The sequence below is a fragment of the Anomaloglossus baeobatrachus genome, chromosome 4 (genome assembly GCF_048569485.1).
Source record: "Anomaloglossus baeobatrachus isolate aAnoBae1 chromosome 4, aAnoBae1.hap1, whole genome shotgun sequence".
In the NCBI taxonomy this organism is placed as follows: domain Eukaryota; kingdom Metazoa; phylum Chordata; class Amphibia; order Anura; family Aromobatidae; genus Anomaloglossus; species Anomaloglossus baeobatrachus.
In genome coordinates this window covers 504,999,662-505,021,989 of record NC_134356.1, presented here as the reverse complement: position 1 = coordinate 505,021,989, position 22,328 = coordinate 504,999,662, and the positions used below count along the sequence as shown (strand labels likewise).

The 22,328-nt window shown below is 49.1% G+C and overlaps 1 protein-coding gene across 3 annotated transcripts in view; it reads right to left on the bottom strand.

Moving 5' to 3' along the window:
* The window catches only part of AFG2B (AAA ATPase AFG2B), a 31,803-nt gene that overhangs the window by 6,952 nt on the left and 2,523 nt on the right, over positions 1–22,328 (bottom strand). For 2 of the 3 annotated variants that reach the window (XM_075345823.1, XM_075345822.1), the window contains exons 2-6: positions 19,720–20,784; positions 11,550–11,735; positions 2,003–2,161; positions 930–1,139; positions 568–789 (exon numbers count right to left, since the gene is read on the bottom strand). In XM_075345823.1, coding sequence (XP_075201938.1) covers positions 568–789; positions 930–1,139; positions 2,003–2,161; positions 11,550–11,735; positions 19,720–20,784 — 1,842 coding nt within the window. The remainder of the gene's footprint in view (positions 1–567; positions 790–929; positions 1,140–2,002; positions 2,162–11,549; positions 11,736–19,719; positions 20,785–22,328) is intronic. The other variant, XM_075345824.1, reaches the window with a different exon arrangement.

Sequence of the window (22,328 nt, the reverse complement as noted above, 5' to 3'; positions counted from 1 at the left end):
GAGGAACAGACATAGTTACTTAGGTTGAAAAGACCTAGGTCCATCTAGTTCAACCTTCCGCCACCAGTTCTACATTTGGTTACTAAATCATTTATAACCGACAATTCTGTGTGTAAAGAGGAAATCATCCAGCCTTTTTTTTAAAAGCTGTTATAGTATCTGCCATTACTACCTCTTGTGGTAGGGCATTCCACAGTCTGACTGCTCTAACTGTAAAGAACCCTTTCCTATTTAGCTGCCGGAATCGCTTTTCTTCCACTCGCATGTAAAGGTATTGGGTACATGAGCATAAGAATAGTTTTGGGGTGTGAATCCTCCTGACAGTAACTGTAGCTCAGAGTGCAGGTTCTGTTCACAAACATAACTGACTAATTCATTAAAATATTGCAGCAAAAATGTCATTGGTGAAGTGAGGGTTATTCTTGGAGAAGATTCATTATGCATTGATTTAATGTGTAGAGAAGCTCATGTGCTCACTAATCAACTAAGGCACCAGAAGAAAACTAGCTGATGGATAAATAACCCGGCTTTTCATCTTTCCCAGAACGAAACAGTTTATTAACAGACCTCGTCCTTGAGGCATTGCTCATGATCTCCCTCCAGGAGCACCGGTCTACCCCTGCGTTCAGTGACCTTGAGGCCGACACCATCAAGTTCATTGAGTAGAACAGACAGAATTCTCTCTTGGACACCAGAACCCGTTCTGCTTTCTGAGCGACACCCCACAATTGCATCAATCTCATCCAAAAACACAATTGCAGGAGTGCTTGCTCTTGCTTGCCGGAAAAGCTGTGGAGGTAAAGCGAAACAAGTCACAAGTTAGAGAGGCATCCTACAAAATCCTCCCACATCTGTCTATGGGATTTTCTGAAGAAATAAAGGGCAAAGCTTCAGCTTATTAATCCATATTCTAGATGTAATATTCTTACCTGTGCTAATGTCTTCTCTGAGTCGCCCACATAAGGTGAGAAAAGATCAGCACCACTAATGGAAAAAAAAGAGCAATGGCAGCTGGTAGCCACGGCTTTCACCAGTGTGGTTTTGGCACATCCTGGAGGCCCGTATAGTAGGACTCCTTTGGGCAGGGTTAATCCCATCCTCACGAAAGCATCAGGATACTTCATGGGCCATTCAATGCTCTGGAAGAAGAGAATGACTTAGATTAACATATGTAGATATCACTTTAATTCCTCCCTACCGGTGATGCACAGGCAAGAAGCTATCATATATTACTTGACTACGTGGGTGTACAAATTACTATATATAATAATGATGAAATACCAATACCTCTGTCAAAACCACCAGCATGTGACCACTGCAGCCAATCAGTAGCCACACATGTCACATGCCATACTAGTGGTGGCAAGGTGCAGGGCTGAGCTGTGGGCACAGGATTAGATGATGACAGTTTGGCTAGTCACACGTTGGGATGACAGGTTGGCTAGTCACATGTTGGGATAACAGGTTGGTTAGTCACGTTGGGATGACAGGTTGGCTAGTCACACATTGGGATGACAGGTTGGCTAGTCACACTTTGGGATGACAGGTTGGCTAGTCACACGTTGGGATGACAGGTTGGCTAGTCACACGTTGGGATGACAGGTTGGCTAGTCACACGTTGGGATGACAGGTTGGCTAGTCACACGTTGGGATGACAGGTTGGCTAGTCACACGTTGGGGTGACAGGTTGGCTAGTCACACGTTTGGGTGACAGGTTGGCTAGTCACACCTTGGGGTGACAGGTTGGCTAGTCACACGTTGGGATGACAGGTTGGCTAGTCACACGTTGTGATGACAGGTTGGCTAGTCACACGTTGGGATGACAGGTTGACTAGTCACACGTTGGGATGACAGGTTGGCTAGTCACACGTTGGGATGACAGGTTGGCTAGTCACACGTTGGGATGACAGATTGAATTCAATTTAAGACATGTTCAACAAATTTCAAAATGTAGAAAAATATTGATCAAGAAAGAAGACAACCTGATAGATGATGTTTGTACCTGTTTTAATAAAAGTTTAATATCTTCCAAGCCTCCAATTTGGTCCCAAGACACTGGCTTAAATTCCACCTGTCCCACAGCACTACGCGCTCCAGTGGGTCGTATCTTTTTGAAAGCTTCAAAAAAATGTTCTCTTCTTACTTGGTTCAATTGACCCTCCTAGAGAAAAAGCACAAGACACAATAAGTTGTGCAGCTTTACTGCTGGATGCAATAATTTCATACAGAGCGGGACAATACGTGAGCACCCATTATTCATCACACAGCGGATGCAGATGGCAGCTTTCTGGCCCTGGGAGAGTACGGTAATTACTGTAGGGTGTGACATAATTACTCTATTCTGGATAAAACAGTATATGATTTGTGGAATATTCCACAGACAGATATTACCTTACTGTGTTACATCACACAATACACAATTTTTCCATTTGCTAAACGACGCCTGTCCCCTTTAGTTATTGCTGTTGTTACTTGTTATGGGGATCTTGTGTTTTGTTTCTTTCCTGCTCACACTGTCCACCTCATATCCAGTGCCGGTGGTCACACACGCAGTAGCTCAGTACCACTGCCCCGATTCCTCTGTTCATGAGCAGTGCAGCGATCTAACTACCATGCCAGTCAGGTAACGAAATTCAGAGCATTAGAAGACATGTCTACTTTGGATTTCTAATCAGATCTAGGAATAATCTAGATTCTGCAAAGGATCAGAATGAAAGGATTTGGTTTTGGTCTGTAATAATGGACTGCATGGACCTGTAGACACAAAACTACAGAATCTGAATTTTGTACTTGTATTGAAAAGGGCGTTCCATTATTTTCCTCTAAACCTTAAAGGGAGCCGGTCAGGTCCTATATGTCCTCCAACCAGGGCTTTGCAGTCTGTAAGCCAAACCTCCGACTCCTCAGTTTCCCTGATCCAACGCTGACTCCCTCATACAGTTGAAACCAGAAGTTTTCATCCGTTCTCTAGAAAGACACATTTGCATGTATTTCTCACTACCTGACATGACATCAGAATAAACCTTTCCTGTTTTAGGTCAATTAGCAACCAAAATTATTTATATTTGCCAAATGCCAGAATAATGAGAGAGAAAATGTTTTAAGGCATTTTTATTACTTTCTGCAAAGTCAAAAATTTACATACTTTCATTAGTATTTTGTACCATTGTCCTTACACTATATGACTTGGGTGAAACGTTTTGGATTTCCTTCAACAAGCTTCTCACAATATTTGGTAGGAATTTGGGCCCATTCCTCCTGACATAACTGGTGTAACTGGGCTATGTTTGTAGGTCGCCTTGCTCACACCTGCCCTTAACAGCTTTGTGCATAAATTGGATTGGAATAGGATTGAGATCAGGGCTTTCTGATGGCCACTCCAAAACATTGACTTTGTTATCCTTAAGCCACTTTGTAACCGGTGTGGCAGTATGCTTCAGGTCCATCTGAAAGACCCATTTCCGCCCAAGCTTTAAGTTTCTGGCTGATGTCCTTCAGTATTGCCACATAATCTTTTTTCCTCATGTTGCCATCTATTTCTTCATCGTTCCTTTGGGAGACCCAGACCATGGGTGTTTAGCTTCTGCCTCCGGAGGACACACAAAGTACTACACTTAAAAGTGTAGCTCCTCCCTCTGAGCTTATACACCCCCTGGTAGCCAGTCCTAGCCAGTTTATCGCTTTGTGTTCAGGAGGTCATACATCCACACATGCATTCTCATCTGATTGTTTGACTTTTGGAAAGAGTTTGAAGAAAAGCGGGTCCATGTCTGGACTCCCGGCATGTCCCTTCTCACCCCACTGTGTCGGCGGTGTTGTTAAGGTTGATTTACAAGGCTGAAGCCTTACATGCCGCGCTCCTTCACCATCCCTTCTGGGCTCTGGCTTGAAGTGGGAGCCAGCACGGTCTCCATGCCTGGCAGGAGTCCGGTCTCCATCCACAGCCCCTTGAGGATTCTGTTGGACCGGAGCACTCATCCCCAGGGACATGGCCCTGCGTCTCAGCAGCTAAGTACCTGAGACGTTTATGTTGGGGGTCCCGGTTTATTGTAAGGGGAGAGTATGCTGTATGTGATTGTTTTTAACTTTTCCGGCGGGTTCTCCAGCTTTTGCCTGAGAACCGCGCCGATGGTGCCTGCTTGTCGGCCTCGCCGCTTAAATTTAGGCCCCGGCTTCGCCGGAGGCCTAGTTTCGTTTTCCTGCCCTCGCATGTCACTCATGCAGAGGGACAGGTTCGGCTCCTCCCGGCGGCCGTTCTACACAGGGGAGGGACACTCCCCACTGCTGGGGCGTCCCTCCTTCCCGGCAGGTCTCTATAGCCCTCCAGTTCCCGCTCTTTTATAGGAACGCCCCTAGTCCCGCCCCCTCCATTTCTCAGGCAGAGTTCACTCTGCTCTGGGACACCCTGCATTCTGCATCTCTGCTGAGGTGCTGCGCTCTGGGGGACCGGGCTTCGGGATCTGGAGGGCACACAACACCGCGCTCAGCGGTCTGGTAAGCCACAGCCGGTCTCCGGTTGTGGACCTCTGTATATTCTCCCTGGGGTTCATTCTCTGCAAAGTCCCCACTCCAGCAGCATGTCTCACACAAGGAGCAAGGCTCCAAAGCTTTATTCTGCATGCACTGCATGTAAGCTCCTGCTGCCTGAGCCGAGCATTTATCCACACTGTGATGGTTGCTCTAACTTGGCGGTGCCACAGCCTGGAGTCTCACCCCCAGTGGTCTCTCAGGCTGCTGCTGCACCTGTGATTGAACCCCCGGCCTGGGTAGAGTCCTTTTCTAGGTCCATATCCCAGTCATTTGCTGAGTCCATGGGACTTTTGTCCAGGACTTTGATGAATATGCATCAGCCCCCCTCTCAGGGTGCCTCTAATACTCTTGACAGAGGACTCCTATGTATCCCATCGATTTCTCTGAGGGTGACTCAGATCTTAGTGATTTGATTGCTTCTATTAAGTCTGTACTGGATCTCAATCCGCCAGTATCAGAGGAGCAACTCTCTTTGGCAGAAAAACATCAGTTTACCTCGCCTAAGAGAGTGAAAAGTGTGTTCTTTAACCACTCTAGTTTTCAGACCGCTGTGACCAAACCCAGGGCCTGCCCTGACAAACGCTTTCCAAAGCGTGGTTCTGATGACCGGTTTCCATTTCCACCTGAGGTGGTCAAGGAGTGGTCTCACTCCCCAAAGGTAGACCCTCCGGTGTCTAGGCTATCAGCCCGGACCGTTGTGTCGGTGGCTGACGGCACCTCACTTAAGGATTCCACTGACCGTCAGATTGACCTTCTGGCCAAATCTGTGTATGAAGCTGCAGGGGCCGCGTTTTCTCCGACTTTTGCAGCAGTGTGGGCTCTCAAAGCCATCTCTGCTTCTCTAGAGGAGATGCATTCCCTCACCAAGGAATCTATGCCTGAGATGGTTACCTTAACTGCTCAGGCTTCAGCCTTTTCATCTTCTGCCATGTCTGCCATGCTAGAGGCTGCTCACCGCACTGCGGTGGCTTCAGCTAATTCGAGAGTGGAAGGCAGATGCTTCGTCCAAGAAGCTGGATGAAATCATTAAAGAAGCTACTGGCGGGAAGAGTACTTCCATGCCACAAACTAAGACCAGGAAACCCGCCCAGGGTAGGAGTCAATCGAGGTTTCGTTCCTTTCGTTCCTCCAACTGGTCATCCTCTAAGCCTTCCGCCTCGTCCGCTAACTCAGCCAAGGATCAGAAATCCAACTGGCGCCCAAAAGCGCGTCCGCAGAAGACCACAGGAGGTTCTGCCACTAAGGCAGCTTCCTCATGACTCTCGGCCCGCTCCAGCCACGTCCTTAGTCGGTGGCAGGCTCTCCCACTTTGGCGCCGCTTGGTTAAAGCAGGTCTCCGATCAGTGGGTGAGAGACATCATATCTCACGGCTACAGGATAGAATTCTCTTCCAGCCCTCCAAACAGATTTTTTTCTCTCAACTCCCCCCTGCTCCAAGGCCGCCGCCTTCTCGCAGGCCGTGGCGTCCTTGCAGGCAAACGGAGTGATTGTCCCAGTTCCCGCTCAGGAACGGTTCAGAGGTTTTTACTCAAATCTCTTCCTAGTTCCAAAAAAGGACGGTACCTTCCGGCCCATCCTGGATCTCAAGCTTCTCAACAAGCATGTCCGGGTGCGGCATTTTCGCATGGAGTCTCTGCGATCAGTCATTGCCTCTATGACCCAAGGGGAGTTCCTGGCGTCCATCGACATCAGAGATGCCTATCTACATGTGCCAATCGCAGTGTCACATCAGCGTTGGTTACGCTTTGCGATAGGAGAGGATCATTTCCAATTGGTGGCTCTCCCCTTCGGGTTAGCCACGGCCCCTCGGGTATTCACCAAGGTCATGGCGGCAGTGATTGCGGTCCTGCACCTCCAGGGGCTAGCAGTGCTTCCTTATCTGGACGACCTTCTGGTCAAGGGTCCATCCAGCGCAGACTGTCAGCGGAGTGTTTCGCTCACTCTCGCCACCCTAGCCCAATTCGGGTGGATTGTCAATCTTCCCAAATCCACTCTGACTTCGACCCAGAGTCTCACGTACCTAGGGATGCAGTTCGAGACTTTGCCGGCACTTGTGAAGTTGCCCTTAATCAAACAGCAGTCTCTCCGGCTAGCGGTGCGCTCTCTCCTGAGGCCCCGCCGTTATTCCCTCAGGCGCCTGATGCAGGTGCTGGGTCAAATGGTGGCTTCCATGGAGGCGGTTCCCTTTGCCCAGTTCCATCTGCGTCCTCTGCAGCTGGACATTCTCCGCTGTTGGGACAAGCGGCCTTCCTCCTTACAGAGGTTAGTGGCTCTGTCGCCACGGACCAGGACCTCTCTTCAGTGGTGGCTTCGACCCCTCTCCCTGTCCCAAGGGCGCTCCTTCCTGGCTCTGTCCTGGGTGATTCTCACCACGGATGCCAGCCTATCCGGCTGGGGAGCGGTACATCTCCACCACAGAGCTCAGGGCACTTGGACTCTGTCCGAGTCAGCCCTTTCAGTCAATGTGCTGGAAACCAGAGCTGTGCTTCTAGCTCTCCTAGCCTTTCACCACCTGTTGGCGAGCAGGCACATTCGAGTCCAGTCAGACAACGCGACAGCGGTTGCCTACATCAATCACCAAGGCGGGACACGCAGTCGCCTGGCAATGTTGGAGGTCCAACGCATTCTTCAATGGGCGGAGGACTCCAAGTCCACCATATCCGCAGTCCACATCCCTGGCGTAGAAAACTGGGAGGCAGATTATCTCAGCCGTCAATCCGTGGATGGTGGCGAGTGGTCTCTGCACCCGGCAGTGTTTCAGTCAATCTGCCGCAAGTAGGGCACTCCGGACGTGGACCTAATAGCATCCCGTCACAACAACAAGGTTCCGGTTTACGTGGCTCGCTCCCACGATCCTCAGGCCTTCGCCGCGGACGCTCTGGTTCAAGACTGGTCCCAGTTTCGTCTGTCCTACGTGTTTCCCCCTCTAGCTCTCTTGCCCAGAGTCCTGCGCAAGATCAGAATGGAGGGCCGTCGAGTCATCCTCATTGCACCGGACTGGCCCAGGCGAGCTTGGTATCCGGACCTGCTCCAACTGTCCGTGGAGATGCCGTGGCATCTTCCGGACCGTCCAGACCTGCTCTCGCAAGGTCCGTTTTTCCGCCCGAATTCTGCGGCACTCAAATTGACGGCGTGGCTCTTGAGTCCTGGATTTTGACGGCTTCTGGTATTCCTCCTGAAGTCATCTCCACTATGACTCGGGCCCGTAAGTCTTCCTCCGTCAAGATCTATCACAGGACTTGGAAAATGTTCCTGTCCTGGTGTCGCTCTTCCGGCCATTCTCCTTGGCCATTTTCGTTGCCGACCCTTCTGTCTTTTTTACAGTCCGGTCTGCAGCTAGGACTGTCCCTCAACTCTCTCAAGGGACAAGTCTCAGCTCTATCAGTGCTGTTCCAGCGGCGTCTCGCCCGGCTGGCTCAGATCCGCACCTTCATGCAAGGTGCGTCTCACATCATTCCGCCTTATCGGCGGCCCTTGGATCCCTGGGACCTTAACTTGGTCCTCACGGTATTGCAGAAACCTCCCTTTGAGCCTCTTAGGGAGGTTTCTTTGTATCGTCTTTCTCAAAAGGTGGCCTTTCTAGTTGCCATACCTTCTCTCAGGAGAGTCTCTGATTTGGCTGCGCTCTCCTCGGAGTCACCTTTTTTGGTTTTTCACCAAGACAAGGTAGTTCTCCGTCCGACCCCGGACTTTCTTCCTAAGGTGGTCTCTCCCTTCCACCTTAACCAGGATATTTCCTTGCCTTCCTTCTGTCCGGCCCTTGTTCATCGCTTTGAGAAATCGCTGCATACTCTAGATCTGGTGCGTGCTCTCCGGATTTATGTGGCTCGCACCGCTGCGCTTAGGCGGTGCACCTCTCTTTTTGTGCTAACCACAGGGCGGCGCAAGGGTCTCTCTGCTTCTAAGCCGACCTTGGCCCGTTGGATTAGATCGACCATTTCGGACGCCTACCAGAGTACTCAGGTGCCTCCCCCGCCGGGGATCAAAGCACACTCGACCAGAGCTGTCGGTGCCTCTTGGGTTTTTAGGCACCAGGCTACGGCTCAACAAGTCTGTCAGGCTGCCACTTGGACTAGCCTGCATACCTTTTCGAAGCACTACCAAGTGCATGCTCATGCTTCGGCAGATGCGAGCTTGGGCAGACGCATCCTTCAGGCGGCTGTCGCCCACTTGTGAAGTTAGGCTCCGCCTACTTCTTAGTTTTTTCTGTTTATTCCCACCCAGGGACAGCTTTGGAACGTCCCATGGTCTGGGTCTCCCAAAGGAACGATGAAGAAAAAGAGAATTTTGTTACTTACCGTAAATTCTTTTTCTTATAGTTCCGTATTGGGAGACCCAGCACCCTCATTGTTGCCTGTTGGCAATTTTCTTGTTCCGTGTGTTATCACCGGCTGTTGTCGTGGACAGAGTCTCCAGTTGTTCCGGTTCTTACTCAGTTCTACTTGTGGGTGGCTATTCTCCTTCAGCTTTTGCACTAAACTGGCTAGGACTGGCTACCAGGGGGTGTATAAGCTCAGAGGGAGGAGCTACACTTTAAAGTGTAGTACTTTGTGTGTCCTCCGGAGGCAGAAGCTAAACACCCATGGTCTGGGACTCCCAATACGGAACTATAAGAAAAAGAATTTACGGTAAGTAACAAAATTCTCTTTTTTGTGAAGTGCACCAGTCCCTCCTGCAGCAAATCAACCCCACAACATGATGCTGCCACCCCGTGTTTCACAGTTGAGATGTTGTTCTTAGGCTTCAAAGCTTCTCCCTTTTTCCTCCAAATGTAACAATGGTCATTATGGCCAAACAGTTAAATTTTAGTTTTGTCAGACCCCAGGACAAGTCTCCAAAAATTAAGGTTTTTTCTTCCTGTGTGCATTAATCTGGATTTTTTAATGTTTCTTTTGGAGTAATGGCTTCTTCCTGGCAGAGTGGCCGTTCAGCCCATGTTGACACAGGACTCATTTCACTGTGGACAATGACACAATCTTACCAGCATCTTCACAAGGTCTTTTGCTTTTGTTCTTTAGTTGATATGCACATGTCAACCAAAGCACGTTCATCTCTGGTACGGCAGATCAAAGTGCAGCTGCACAGGACCTCACTGTTGGCTAGTGTAGATGACGTAGAACGCGTCATCCACACTAGCTTCAGGAGGAACGCGTCATCCACACTAGCTTCAGGAGGACAAAGATGGCTGAAAGAGGAGGCGTGGGACCCGGAGAACCAGTCTTCTCCGCACCGACCGTTAGGTGAGTATTATAAACATCCGGTGACAGGTTCCCTTTAAGGGAGTTATCCCACCAAAGAGAAACATTTCATATTCACAGAATATCTGGTCAGTGGGACCACTATAATTAATCATTAGGAGCAGTCAGGCGGTGATCACGCATGAGCCACTAAATATAAAGTCTATAAGGTTGACAGAAACAATGGACCATTGTGCACAAAACAAAAAGAGGCAGTTAAAAGCATCAAACCACTAGGCACAAGGTAAGCCTAGGAGCTGCATATCTTTTCTTCTCTAATAATGATGCTTGTCTTTTTCCTGACTGCATTTTGCTTTAAAGGGAACCTGTCATGTCCAATATGCACCAAGAACCATGAGCAGTTCTGGGTGCATATTGCTAATCCCTGCCTAACCGTCCCTGTATACACTAGTATAGATAAAGGGATTTTTAGAAAAAGTATTTCTAAAGATCTTATATTGTATGCTAATGAGCGCGGGGACTAGTCCTCTGGGCGTTGCTTCCCTTGCTAGTCGGCCCCATTAGTGTATTAGCACGCCCCTGTGGGCGTGCTAACATGCTAATGAATGCGCAGCATCAGAGGATGATCTTACTCACCTCTCCGCTGCCAACATGTCCGACGCTGGATTTCGGCTTCGTGCGTATAACCCCGGAGTTTCGGTCATGCGCACTATGAAGTTGGGTGTACGCGTCCTGGCTTCAAACTGCAGTAGTGTGCATGACTGAAACTCCGGGGTCATGTGCACTGAGCCGAAATCCTCAGGGAGGCTGAGTGAAATCCCCAGTCTCTGCCACTGGTTCTGGTGTTACGTAACTTCAGCCCTGCAAATAATGACAGACTCCAGGAACAGCAGCAGAGACTCAGCACTGGACCCGGGTAGGGTAAGTAAAGCACAGTTTGTTTGCTTTTTAAACAAGAAAACACCTTTAAAAATATTTGTTGAGAACATATTTGGCCGCTATGTAATGTGTTTGGCCAGCACATGTGAAGAAATAAAAATCCTTATCAAGAGATTCACTAACCAATGTTGGGTGTCACTCGTGACTAAAAGTAACGGGAACATATCGATCCTGTGATGCACTTTTTTTTTTTCTTTGTTTTTCACAAAAGAACCAAGAAAGAGGGTAAAGCAAATATTAAGTGTGTGTCACAGACAATCTTGGCGGTAGATTAGGGCACACAGAAGACACAGGGGATCCCCTGAACTGAACACTTATCCTTGCCACAGCTCCACTGAACGGATTGATCCAATTCTGTATGTTTATGGGGAAATCGAGCAGGAAAGCTGTTGGCTGAAAGATGGCTTATTGTTTATTTACTCACTTATATAGTGTTGTTAATTCCACAGAAAATTACAGAAAACATCCCTGTCCCCATTGTGGCTCACAACCTAAATTCCTTATCAGGATGTGTTTCTCGCACTGGAGGAAACCCACTTAAACACGAGAGAACATACAAACTCCTCTGTTGTCCTTGAAGGAATTTGAACCCAGGACTCCAGCGCTATAAAGCAACAATGCTAACCAGTCAGCCAAGGGTTTGGCCAACCCTTACGTATCTTATGTCTATGGCCTTCACAGACCAGGCAGGCAGTTCTCTAGCGCTCTATGAACACATGTTGTCCTGAGAGCTGCAATGTCTGTATGATAGGAACATACAGACATGACCTTAGTACTTTCATCACTCCTCATGGGTCATTGGTTTCTTGTGGAAAAAGTAAAACTGCAGCTGCTCAATCTAATGGTTAAACCTCCCCATTATATAGATGATGTGTTTCTTACCTGATGGGCCTGGAGCACCACTTGCAGGGCAGCATCTCTGCACAGGGCGGTCAGATCAGCTCCTACATAACCGACCGTCATCTCAGCCAAAGCATCTATGTCCACATCACTGTGTACAGGGATATTGGCTGTTAGGACTTTCAGAATGGCTCTTCTTTGGCTTATTGTAGGGGTTCCAATAATGATCTGGATTGGGTAAGACATGCACATTGAATTACATAGGGAATGGATGATACATACACTATATGTGAGACTAATACTGTATTTAGGGCATCTTCTTTGTCCGGGTACTTGCAGCACACTTCATGGCCTGTATACAAACCGCAATGCCCGGACTAACTGCACATTTCCTGGCTGGAACTTCCAGGCTCATGTGTCTTAGAGCTTGTAAGTTTGGGTCAGGAGACCCGCAGTTTGAGCATGGCAGTCTGCGTATGCTCAAATAACCTTGTTCTAAATCTTTTATATGGTGACGAGATGAGCGGACTGGAACTTTAAAGTTCGGTGTTCATACTAAACACAGACTTTGCAAAAAAACATCAGTGTTTGAGTTCGGGTGCTTTATGCATGAGCACAACTCGCTCGAGCATCACTGTACTCAGGTACGCTCAGTGCTCAGCCCTCAGTGAGCCGCTTGCAGTGTATGATCTGCTTGCACTGGCGGTAAAATCAGCGTTATCGGATGTAGTGTGCACCCAAAAAAACAGAACCTGGACTTCCACGGGTCCGCTCATCTCAAATAGTAAGTGTCCGGCTTTGTATGTAATATATCAGAAACTGACAGCCTTTCCTTAGGAGCAGGCATACAACCAACCACCTGCATACAATCAGTTTACTGTACGGCTTAGTTTCCTTTTTACCCTTTCCTATATACAGCATGAGATAATTCATTATTGATTTTGCATGTTTTTTGTCTAGTTTCTGATGTTTTGCGCCTTTTTTTTTTTATTTTTTGCTTGCACCAAATTAATATTTCCCTTTTTTGAAGTCTAGTTTATATGTGTTCGCATCTTTATATTTTATTTATTTTTTTTTAGTTCACCACTGTGGGTAGAATGTAGAATTTCCACAGGTTTTTGCCCGATTCATCACTTTTGACTTTTCAAAAAGTTGCAAACTTTGTGACAAATAAATACTGTATATTCCAGGAGGACAAATATAGCTCTCAAGTGTGTACTTAAAGGGAACCAATCACCAGGATTTTCGCATATAGCCTAAAGCCAGTGCTATACTGGCACTATCAGGCTGATTCTATACATACCTGTAGTATCAGCTCGGATGTTTAGGTTTTGAAATCCAAGAAAGTGAAGTTTGTAAAATGAGCGGCTTCTAGAGTGACAGTTGCACTGGAGCAGATCATATATTCATAGTTATCCCCTCCCTCTGTTAGAATTAGCATAAGCATTATACAAACGACTCACTTTGTCTAGCAGGACCGGTGGTGAGGTCATACCCACGTGACCAGAAGGGGCGGGGCCTCAGCCAACAAAGCTGGATACCAGGTCACATGGGTATGACCTCACCACCGGTCCTGCTAGACAAAGTGAGTCGTTTGTATAATGCTTATGCTAATTCTAACAGGGGGAGGGGATAACTATGAATATATGATCTGCTCCAGTGCAACTGTCACTCTAGAAGCCGCTCATTTTACAAACTTCACTTTCTTGGATTTCAAAACCTAAACATCCGAGTTGACCACTACAGGTATGTATAAAATCAGCCTGATAGTGCCAGTATAGCACTGGCTTTAGGTTATATACGAAAATCCTGGTTATTGGTTCCCTTTAAGCTCCAAAAATGTGGAAATGCCTAGACGTAATCCCAGCGGCAAGGCATAAATAAGGCTCTATTCACACTAGAAAAAGGATTTTTCTCAAGAAATTTCTTGAGAGTCTGAAAGATTAGCTCACTTGCAGTCAAAAAACGCACCGAAAACCGCATGCGTTTTTACCGCGTTTTTTCCACAGGTTGGTCCCTGCATTTTTTTACCATTATCTATAAGAAAAGAAGGGAATTTTGTTACTTACCGTAAATTCCTTTTCTTCTAGCTCTTATTGGGAGACCCAGACGATTGGGGTATAGCTACTGCCCTCCGGAGGCCACACAAAGCACTACACCAAAAGTGCAAGGCCCCTCCCCTTCTGGCTATACCCCCCCGTGGTATCACGGGTACTCCAGTTTTAGTGCCAAAGCAAGAAGGAGGAAGCCAACAACTGGTTTAAACAAATTAACTCCGATTAACATCGGAGAACTGAAAAACCGTTCAACATGAACAACATGTGTACCCGCAAACAGCAAAAACAATCCCGAAGGACAACAGGGCGGGTGCTGGGTCTCCCAATAAGAGCTAGAAGAAAAGGAATTTACGGTAAGTAACAAAATTCCCTTCTTCAGCGCTCTATTGGGAGACCCAGACGATTGGGACGTCCAAAAGCTGTCCCTGGGTGGGTAACGAAATACCTCATGTTAGAGCTGCAAAACAGCCCTCCCCTACGGGGATGTCACTGCCGCCTGCAGGACTCTTCTACCTAAGCTGGCATCCGCCGAAGCATAGGTATGCACCTGATAATGCTTGGTGAAAGTGTGCAGACTCGACCAGGTAGCTGCCTGACACACCTGTTGAGCCGAAGCCTGGTGCCGTAATGCCCAGGACGCACCCACGGCTCTGGTTGAGTGGGCTTTTAGCCCTGAAGGAACCGGAAGCCCAGCAGAACGGTAGGCCTCTATAATTGGTTCTTTGATCCATCGAGCCAAGGTAGCTTTAGAAGCCTGCAACCCCTTGCGCGGACCGGCGACAAGGACAAAAAGTGTATCGGAACGGCGCATGGGCGCCGTGCGGGAAATGTAGATCCTGAGAGCTCTCACCAGATCTAGCAAACGCAAGTCCTTTTCATACCGGTGAACCGGATGAGGATAAAAGGAAGGCAAGGATATATCCTGATTAAGATGAAACGAGGATACGACCTTAGGGAGAAACTCCGGAATGGGGCGCAGCACTACTTTGTCCTGGTGGAACACCAAGAAGGGAGCCTTGGATGACAGAGCTGCCAGCTCAGACACTCGCCGAAGCGATGTGATCGCAACAAGAAACGCCACTTTCTGTGACAGGCGAGAAAAAGAAACTTCTTTGAGAGGCTCGAAAGGCGGCTTCTGGAGAGCAACTAGTACTCTGTTCAGATCCCATGGATCCAACGGCCGCTTGTACGGGGGCACAATATGACAGACCCCCTGCAGGAACGTGCGCACCTTAGGAAGACGTGCTAGACGCTTCTGAAAAAACACGGATAGTGCCGAGACTTGCCCTTTAAGGGAGCTGAGCGACAAGCCCTTTTCCAACCCTGATTGCAGGAAAGACAGAAAAGTGGGCAATGCAAATGGCCAGGGAGACACTCCCTGAGCAGAGCACCAGGTTAAGAAAATCTTCCACGTTCTGTGGTAGATCTTAGCAGAAGTTGACTTCCTAGCTTGTCTCATTGTGGCTACCACTCCCTGGGATAAGCCTGTTGACGATAGGATCCAGGACTCAATGGCCACACAGTCAGGTTCAGGGCCGCAGAATTCTGATGGAAAAACGGCCCTTGAGACAGCAGGTCTGGACGGTCTGGAAGTGACCACGGTCGGCCGACCGTGAGATGCCACAGATCCGGATACCACGATCTCCTCGGCCAGTCTGGGGCGACGAGTATGATGCGGCTGCAATCGGATCTGATCTTGCGTAATACTCTGGGCAAGAGTGCCAGAGGCGGGAATACATATGGGAGGCGGAACTGCGACCAATCTTGCACCAAGGCGTCTGCCGCCAGAGCTCTTTGATCGCGCGACCGCGCCATGAATGCCGGGACCTTGTTGTTGTGCCGAGATGCCATTAGGTCGACGTCCGGCACCCCCCAGCGGCGACAGATTTCTTGAAACACGTCCGGGTGAAGGGACCATTCCCCTGCGTCCATACCCTGGCGACTGAGGAAGTCTGCTTCCCAGTTTTCTACGCCTGGGATGTGAACCGCGGAGATGGTGGATGCTGTGTCCTCCACCCAATTCAGAATGCGCCGGACTTCCTGAAAGGCTTGCCGGCTGCGCGTCCCTCCTTGGTGGTTGATGTATGCCACCGCTGTGGAGTTGTCCGACTGGATTCGGATCTGCTTTCCTTCCAGCCACTGTTGAAAGGCTAGTAGGGCAAGATACACTGCCCTGATTTCCAGAACATTGATCTGAAGGGTGGACTCTTGCGGAGTCCACGTCCCCTGAGCCCTGTGGTGTAGAAACACTGCTCCCCACCCCGACAGACTCGCATCTGTCGTGACCACTGCCCAGGATGGGGGCAGGAAGGATCTTCCCTGAGACAATGAGGTGGGAAGGAGCCACCATTGTAGAGAGTCCTTGGCCGTCTGGGAAAGAGAGACTTTCCTGTCTAGGGAAGTTGTCTTCCCGTCCCATTGGCGGAGAATGTCCCATTGAAGTGGACGCAGATGAAACTGCGCAAAGGGAACTGCTTCCATGGCTGCCACCATCTTCCCTAGGAAGTGCATGAGGCGCCGCAAGGGGTGCGACTGGCCCTGAAGGAGAGATTGCACCCCTGTCTGTAAGGACCGCTGCTTGTTTAGCGGAAGCTTCACTCTCGCTGCTCGAGTATGGAACTCCATGCCAAGATACGTTAGTGACTGTGTCGGTGACAGATTTGACTTTGGAAAGTTGATGATCCATCCAAAAGTCTGGAGAGTCTCCAGCGTAGCATGTAGACTGAGTTGGCATGCCTCTTGAGAGGGTGCCTTGACAAGTAGATCGTCTAGGTAAGGGATCACCGAGTGTCCCTGAGAGTGCAAGACTGCTACCACCACCGCCATGACCTTGGTGAAGACCCGGGGGGCTGTCGCCAGACCGAATGGCAGAGCTACGAACTGAAGATGGTCGTCTCCTATCACAAAACGTAGAAAACGTTGATGTTCTGTAGCAATTGGCACGTGAAGATAAGCATCTTTGATGTCTATTGAGGCAAGGAAGTCTCCTTGAGACATTGAGGCAATGACAGAACGGAGGGTTTCCATCCGGAACCGTCTGGCGTGCACATGTTTGTTGAGCAGTTTTAGGTCCAGAACAGGACGGAACGAGCCGTCCTTTTTTGGCACCACAAAGAGATTGGAGTAAAACCCTCTCCCTTGTTCCTGAGACGGTACAGGAACCACTACTCCTTCCGCTCTTAGGGAGTCCACCGCCTGCCGCAGGACATCTACACGGTCTGGATGTGGGGAGGTTCTGAAGAACCGAGCTGGAGGACGAGAACTGAACTCGATTCTGTACCCGCGAGACAAAATGTCTGTCACCCACCGGTCTTTGACCTGTGACATCCAAGTGTCGTAAAAGCGGGAGAGCCTGCCCCCGACCGGAGATGCGGAGGGAGGGGACTGGAAGTCATGAGGTAGCCGCTTTGGAAGCGGTTCCTCCATTTGCTTTCTTGGGGCGTGAGTGAGCCCGCCAGGAATCTGAGTTTCTTTGCGTCCTCTGAGTCCCTTTGGACGAGGAGAATTGTGTTTTGCCCGAACCTCGAAAGGACTGAAACTTCTGCTGCCACTTTCTCTGCTGAGGTTTGCTTGATCTGGGCTGGGGTAAAGAGGAGTCTTTACCCTTGGACTGTTTAATGATGTCAGCCAATGGCTCGCCAAACAGTCTATCTCTAGATAAAGGCAAGCTGGTTAAACATTTTTTTTGCTAAACCAGCTGAAATAGCTTGGAGTGCCCATACGGCTGCGAATGCTGGAGCAAACGACGCGCCGATAGCTTCATAGACAGATTTTAACCAAAGGTCCATCTGTCTGTCATTGGCATCCTTAAGTGAAGCGCCATCCTCCACTGCAACTATGGATCTAGCTGCAAGCTTGGAAATCGGGGGGTCCACCTTTGGACACTGGGTCCAGCGCTTGACCACATCAGGTGGGAAAGGATAACGTGTATCCTTAGAACGTTTAGAGAAACGCTTTTCTGGATGAGCGTCGTGTTTCTGGATTGATTCTCTGAAGTCAGAGTGATCCAACAGAGCACTTAATTTACGCTTGGGATAGAGGAAACGAAACTTCTCCTGCTCTGCCGCTGCCTCTTCTGCTGAAGGAGCTGGGGGAGAAATATCTAACAGCCTATTGATGGCTGAGATAAGATCGTTTACCATGGCGTCCCCATCCGGGGCATCGAGATTGAGAGGGGTTCCAGGATTAGACTCCTGATCACTCTCTTCAGACACATCACATGGAGACTGATTGCGCTGAGACCCTGAGCAGTGTGATGACGTTGAGGGTCTTTCCCAGCGAGCCCGCTTGGGGTGGCTGGGGCAATCATCTGAGTCATTATACTCATCCTGAGAAGCCGGGGACCCCCTTGCAGTCTGGATTAAATCCAACTGCGGAGGATTAGAGGACATAGACCTCGCCGTGTCCATAGACTGAGCCCCAGGCATGGATTGCAAAGTTTCCAGGATTTTTGCCATAGCCACAGACATATTATCCGCAAAAACTGCAAAGTCTGTCCCTGACACCGGGGCAGGACTTACAAGCGTCTCAGCCTGGGTCACTACCTCTCCGGACTCCGGCTGGCGAAGCAGCACCGGATCTGAGCATTGCACACAATGGGGGTCATTGGAGCCTGCTGGTAGAGCAGCCCCACATGCAGCACACGCAGTGCACACAGCCCTAGCCTTGGCAGCCTTGCGTCTTGTGGATGACATGTTGCTGCCTCCTCAGAGCGATCTGGGGTATTCAGCCAGGAAGCGACCTCACAGTGCAAGAAATCAATAAATATCTATGTCCAGTGACACAGTACACTAATACACAGTAAGGCACTAGAGGGGCCAGCTGAAAAGCCGCTTACCGCCCGCTTAAGAGCGGGTGTGTGGTCTCCCAAAGCCCCTCAGTCTAGGTCTCCCAGAGCCTTGCGTCCTTCCTCCAGCCAGACATGCATGTAATGGCTGCCGGCGTCCTGAGAGAGGAAGGGGGGCGGGCCCTGGGCGTTCCTGACCAAGAGCGGGAAGCCTGCTTCCCTCTGTGCCTAGTGAGAGGGCTGGAGCATGTAAATCAGGCTCCAGCCCTCGTCGCTGCCGTGAAACAGCGTCTCTCCCCTACCCTGATTGACAGGGTGGGGGCGGGAACGATCGGAGCTGCCGGCGTCCTAGGCCCAAAAGCCGGGGACTAGAGTTATAAACGCCCCCGCCGTAAAAGCGCGGTCGGCGTATCCCCGGCGCACCACAAGTCACAGCAGCGCCGCCGGTCCAGTGAGGGTCGGCGCTGCGTTCCCAGAACACAAAGTCCCCCAGATAACTGTAGGAACACCAGCTCAGTGTACGGTCCCCGGCGCACTACAACGCCCAGCCAGCCCGGAGTGCATCTGTGCCTGCCGGGGACACAGAGTACCTGTATGATGCAGGGCCCGGTCCCTGATGGTACTCCTGCTCGGCATCCACCAGGTGCTATGGGTCTGTGGATGGAGCCCGGCGTCAGAGCTTTGAGGCCGGCAGGATCCCACTTCCACAGAGCCCCCAAGGGGATGTGGAAGGAAAACAGCATGTGAGGCTCCAGCCCTGTACCAGCAATAGGTACCTCAACCTTACAACACCATCCAGGGGTGAGAAGGGAGCATGCTGGGGGCCCTATATGGGCCCTCTTTTCTTCCATCCGAAATAGTCAGCAGCTACTGCTGACTAAAATCTGTGGAGCTATGCATGGATGTCTGACCTCCTTCGCACACAAAGCTAAAACTGGAGTACCCGTGATACCACGGGGGGGTATAGCCAGAAGGGGAGGGGCCTTGCACTTTTGGTGTAGTGCTTTGTGTGGCCTCCGGAGGGCAGTAGCTATACCCCAATCGTCTGGGTCTCCCAATAGAGCGCTGAAGAAAATGCAGCTACCTAAAGAAAAGAAGTGACATGCTCATTCTTTTTCTCAAGAAATTCTGCAGAAGGAATGTTCTTGAGAAAAAAACGCAGTGTGCGCACAGATATTTTTTTTTCCCATAGGTTTTGCTGGGGAATGTCTGCAGAAAGGTTACAACCATTTTCTCAAGAAATGTCTGCAGCTAAAACGCACAAAAAACGCAGTGTGTGAACAAGGCCTGAGGTGGAATTTGGTCCAGATAGATTGGCTCCCAGCTCCTGTTACATGGAAAGAAGTGCCAGCAGTAAGGAGACAATTACCTCTCTATCAAACCGCCCGGGCCGCCGGAGAGCCGAGTCTATCACATCTGGCTGGTTTGTAGCAGCGATAATAACCATCTTGTTGTCACTGTGGATCCCATCCATGAGTGTCAAAAGTTGGGCGACAATCCGGTTTTCAGGGGCGTTACCTGAAATCCCTCGTTTAGGGCACAAAGAATCTATCTCATCGATAAAGAGGATACAAGGACCCCCACTAGAAACATTTCTGGCATTTTCAAAAATCTTCCTTAAATTCTCCTCAGCTTCTCCAGGTCTTGATCCATGAACTACCGGCCCACTCAGGCTAATAAGATGAGCACCTACCTGTGTGGCCACAGCTTTCACCAGGAGCGTTTTACCAACGCCAGGAGGCCCAACTAAGAGGACACCTTTTGGACAATCAAGGCCTAACTTAATTATGGTCTCAGGATAAAGGAAAGGTAAACGAAGAATCTCTATTAGTGCACTACACACATCGTCCATTCCCGCCACCTGATATTGAGCGTTATTGTCCAGTCCGGTGTTGTGCCACTCCAGTGTGGTCGTCTCCTTTATCTGCACACTTGTCTTTGCCGTTATTAATCCAGCTCCTTCTGTTACTGGGTCCATGTCTAATATTTCCACTTTCACGACGGGGGAAGCTCCTGGGACTGTGACCACATATTTAGGTAAGACATATACATTTCTTAGTATGTCTCTGACAACCTCTAGGAGACCAGGCCCAGAGACGGATTGTTTCTCTTTTATATTCTTTAATACTGTTTTCACAGTCACTTTTTTTAATTTGACAGAATTGAGTCTTTTTATATGGTTTAGAGACAGGGGTTCCTTATATTCCAGCACAGGTGTAGGTGATGTGGAACACATGAGATCCGCTTGTAGGAAGCCATCAGACAGATCTCTTCTCGGCCAGGCCGTACACAGGCAGCTGCCCCCGGGAAGAGAGATCACAAGAGGGACTCCAATCTTCAGTCCCAGATCAGACATTGCTCTGGGTCCTAATCTGCATCTTTGGGTCTCGTGGTCTTCATGATTCAGAGGCAATAACCTCAGCACAGTGTCCATCTGTGACAGAATAAGCCCACATAAGATAAATAGTATGTTCTATATTCCACTCAAAAGAGATAGACAGAAATTAAAGGGGTCGTCCAGCTTTCATGACGTTTTCAGCAGGTGCTGCAGCTTGCCAAATCCTAACAGCACATAGGACACATGTCAGACTCTGGTCCGTGGGCCAAATTTGTTCCGATGGCTAATTTTATTGAGCCCTCGATGTCAGGCGTCCATTATGCATGGAGGACTATGTGGGGCCCATTATTCTGTATGGAGGACGATGTGGGGCCTATTATTATGTATGAAGGACTATGTGCGCCCATTATTCTGTATGGAGGACTATGTGGGGCCTATTATTCTGTATGGAGGGCTATGTGGGGCCCATTATTCTGTATGGAGGACTATGTGGGGCCTATTATTATCTATGGATTACTATGTGGGGCCCTATTATTCTGTATGGAGGACTATGTGGGGCCTATTATTCTGTATGGAGGACTATGTGGGGCCTATTATTATTATTATTGTTTATTTATAGAGCACCATTGATTCCATGGTGCTGTACATGAGGGGGTTACATACAGAATACATATACAAGTTACAATAGACAGACTGGTACAGAGGGAAGAGGGCCCTGCCCTTGCGGGCTTATTCTGTATGGAGGACTATGTGGGGCCTATTATTATCTATGGATTACTATGTGGGACCCATATGGATGACTATGTTGTGGGGCCTATTATTCTGTATGGAAATCGATGTGGGGCCCATTGTTCTGTATGGAGGACTATGTGGGGCCCGTATGGATGACTATGTGGGGACTATTATTCTGTATGGAACGCGATGTGGGGCCCATTATTATATATGGAGGGCTATGTGGGACCCATTATTTTGTTTGGAGGGCTATGTAAGGCACAATATTTTGTATGCAGGACTATGTGGGGCCTATTATTTTGTATGGAGGACTATGTGGGGCTCATTATTCTGTATGAAAGGCTATGTGGGGCACAATATTCTGTATAGACTATAGAGGGATGTGCAGGGCCCATTATTCTGTATGAAGGACTATGTGGGGCCCATTATTCTGTATGGAGGACTATGTGGGGCACATTATTCGGTATGAAGGACTATGTGGAGCCTATTATTCTGTATGGAGGACTATGTGGGGCACATTATTCTGTATGAAAGGCTATGTGGGGCACAATATTCTGTATGAAGGACTATGTGGGGCCCATTATTCTGTATGAAGGACTATGTGGGGCCCATTATTCTGTATGGATGACTATGTGGGGCACATTATTCGGTATGAAGGACTATGTGGGGCCCATTATTCTGTATGGACAACTATGTGGAACTCATTCTGTATGGACGACTATGTGGGGCCCATTATTCTGTATGGAGGACTATGTGGGGCACATTATTCGGTATGAAGGACTATGTGGAGCCTATTATTCTGTATGGAGGACTATGTGGGGCCCATTATTCTGTATGAAAGGCTATGTGGGGCACAATATTCTGTATGAAGGACTATGTGGGGCCCATTATTCTGTATGAAGGACTAT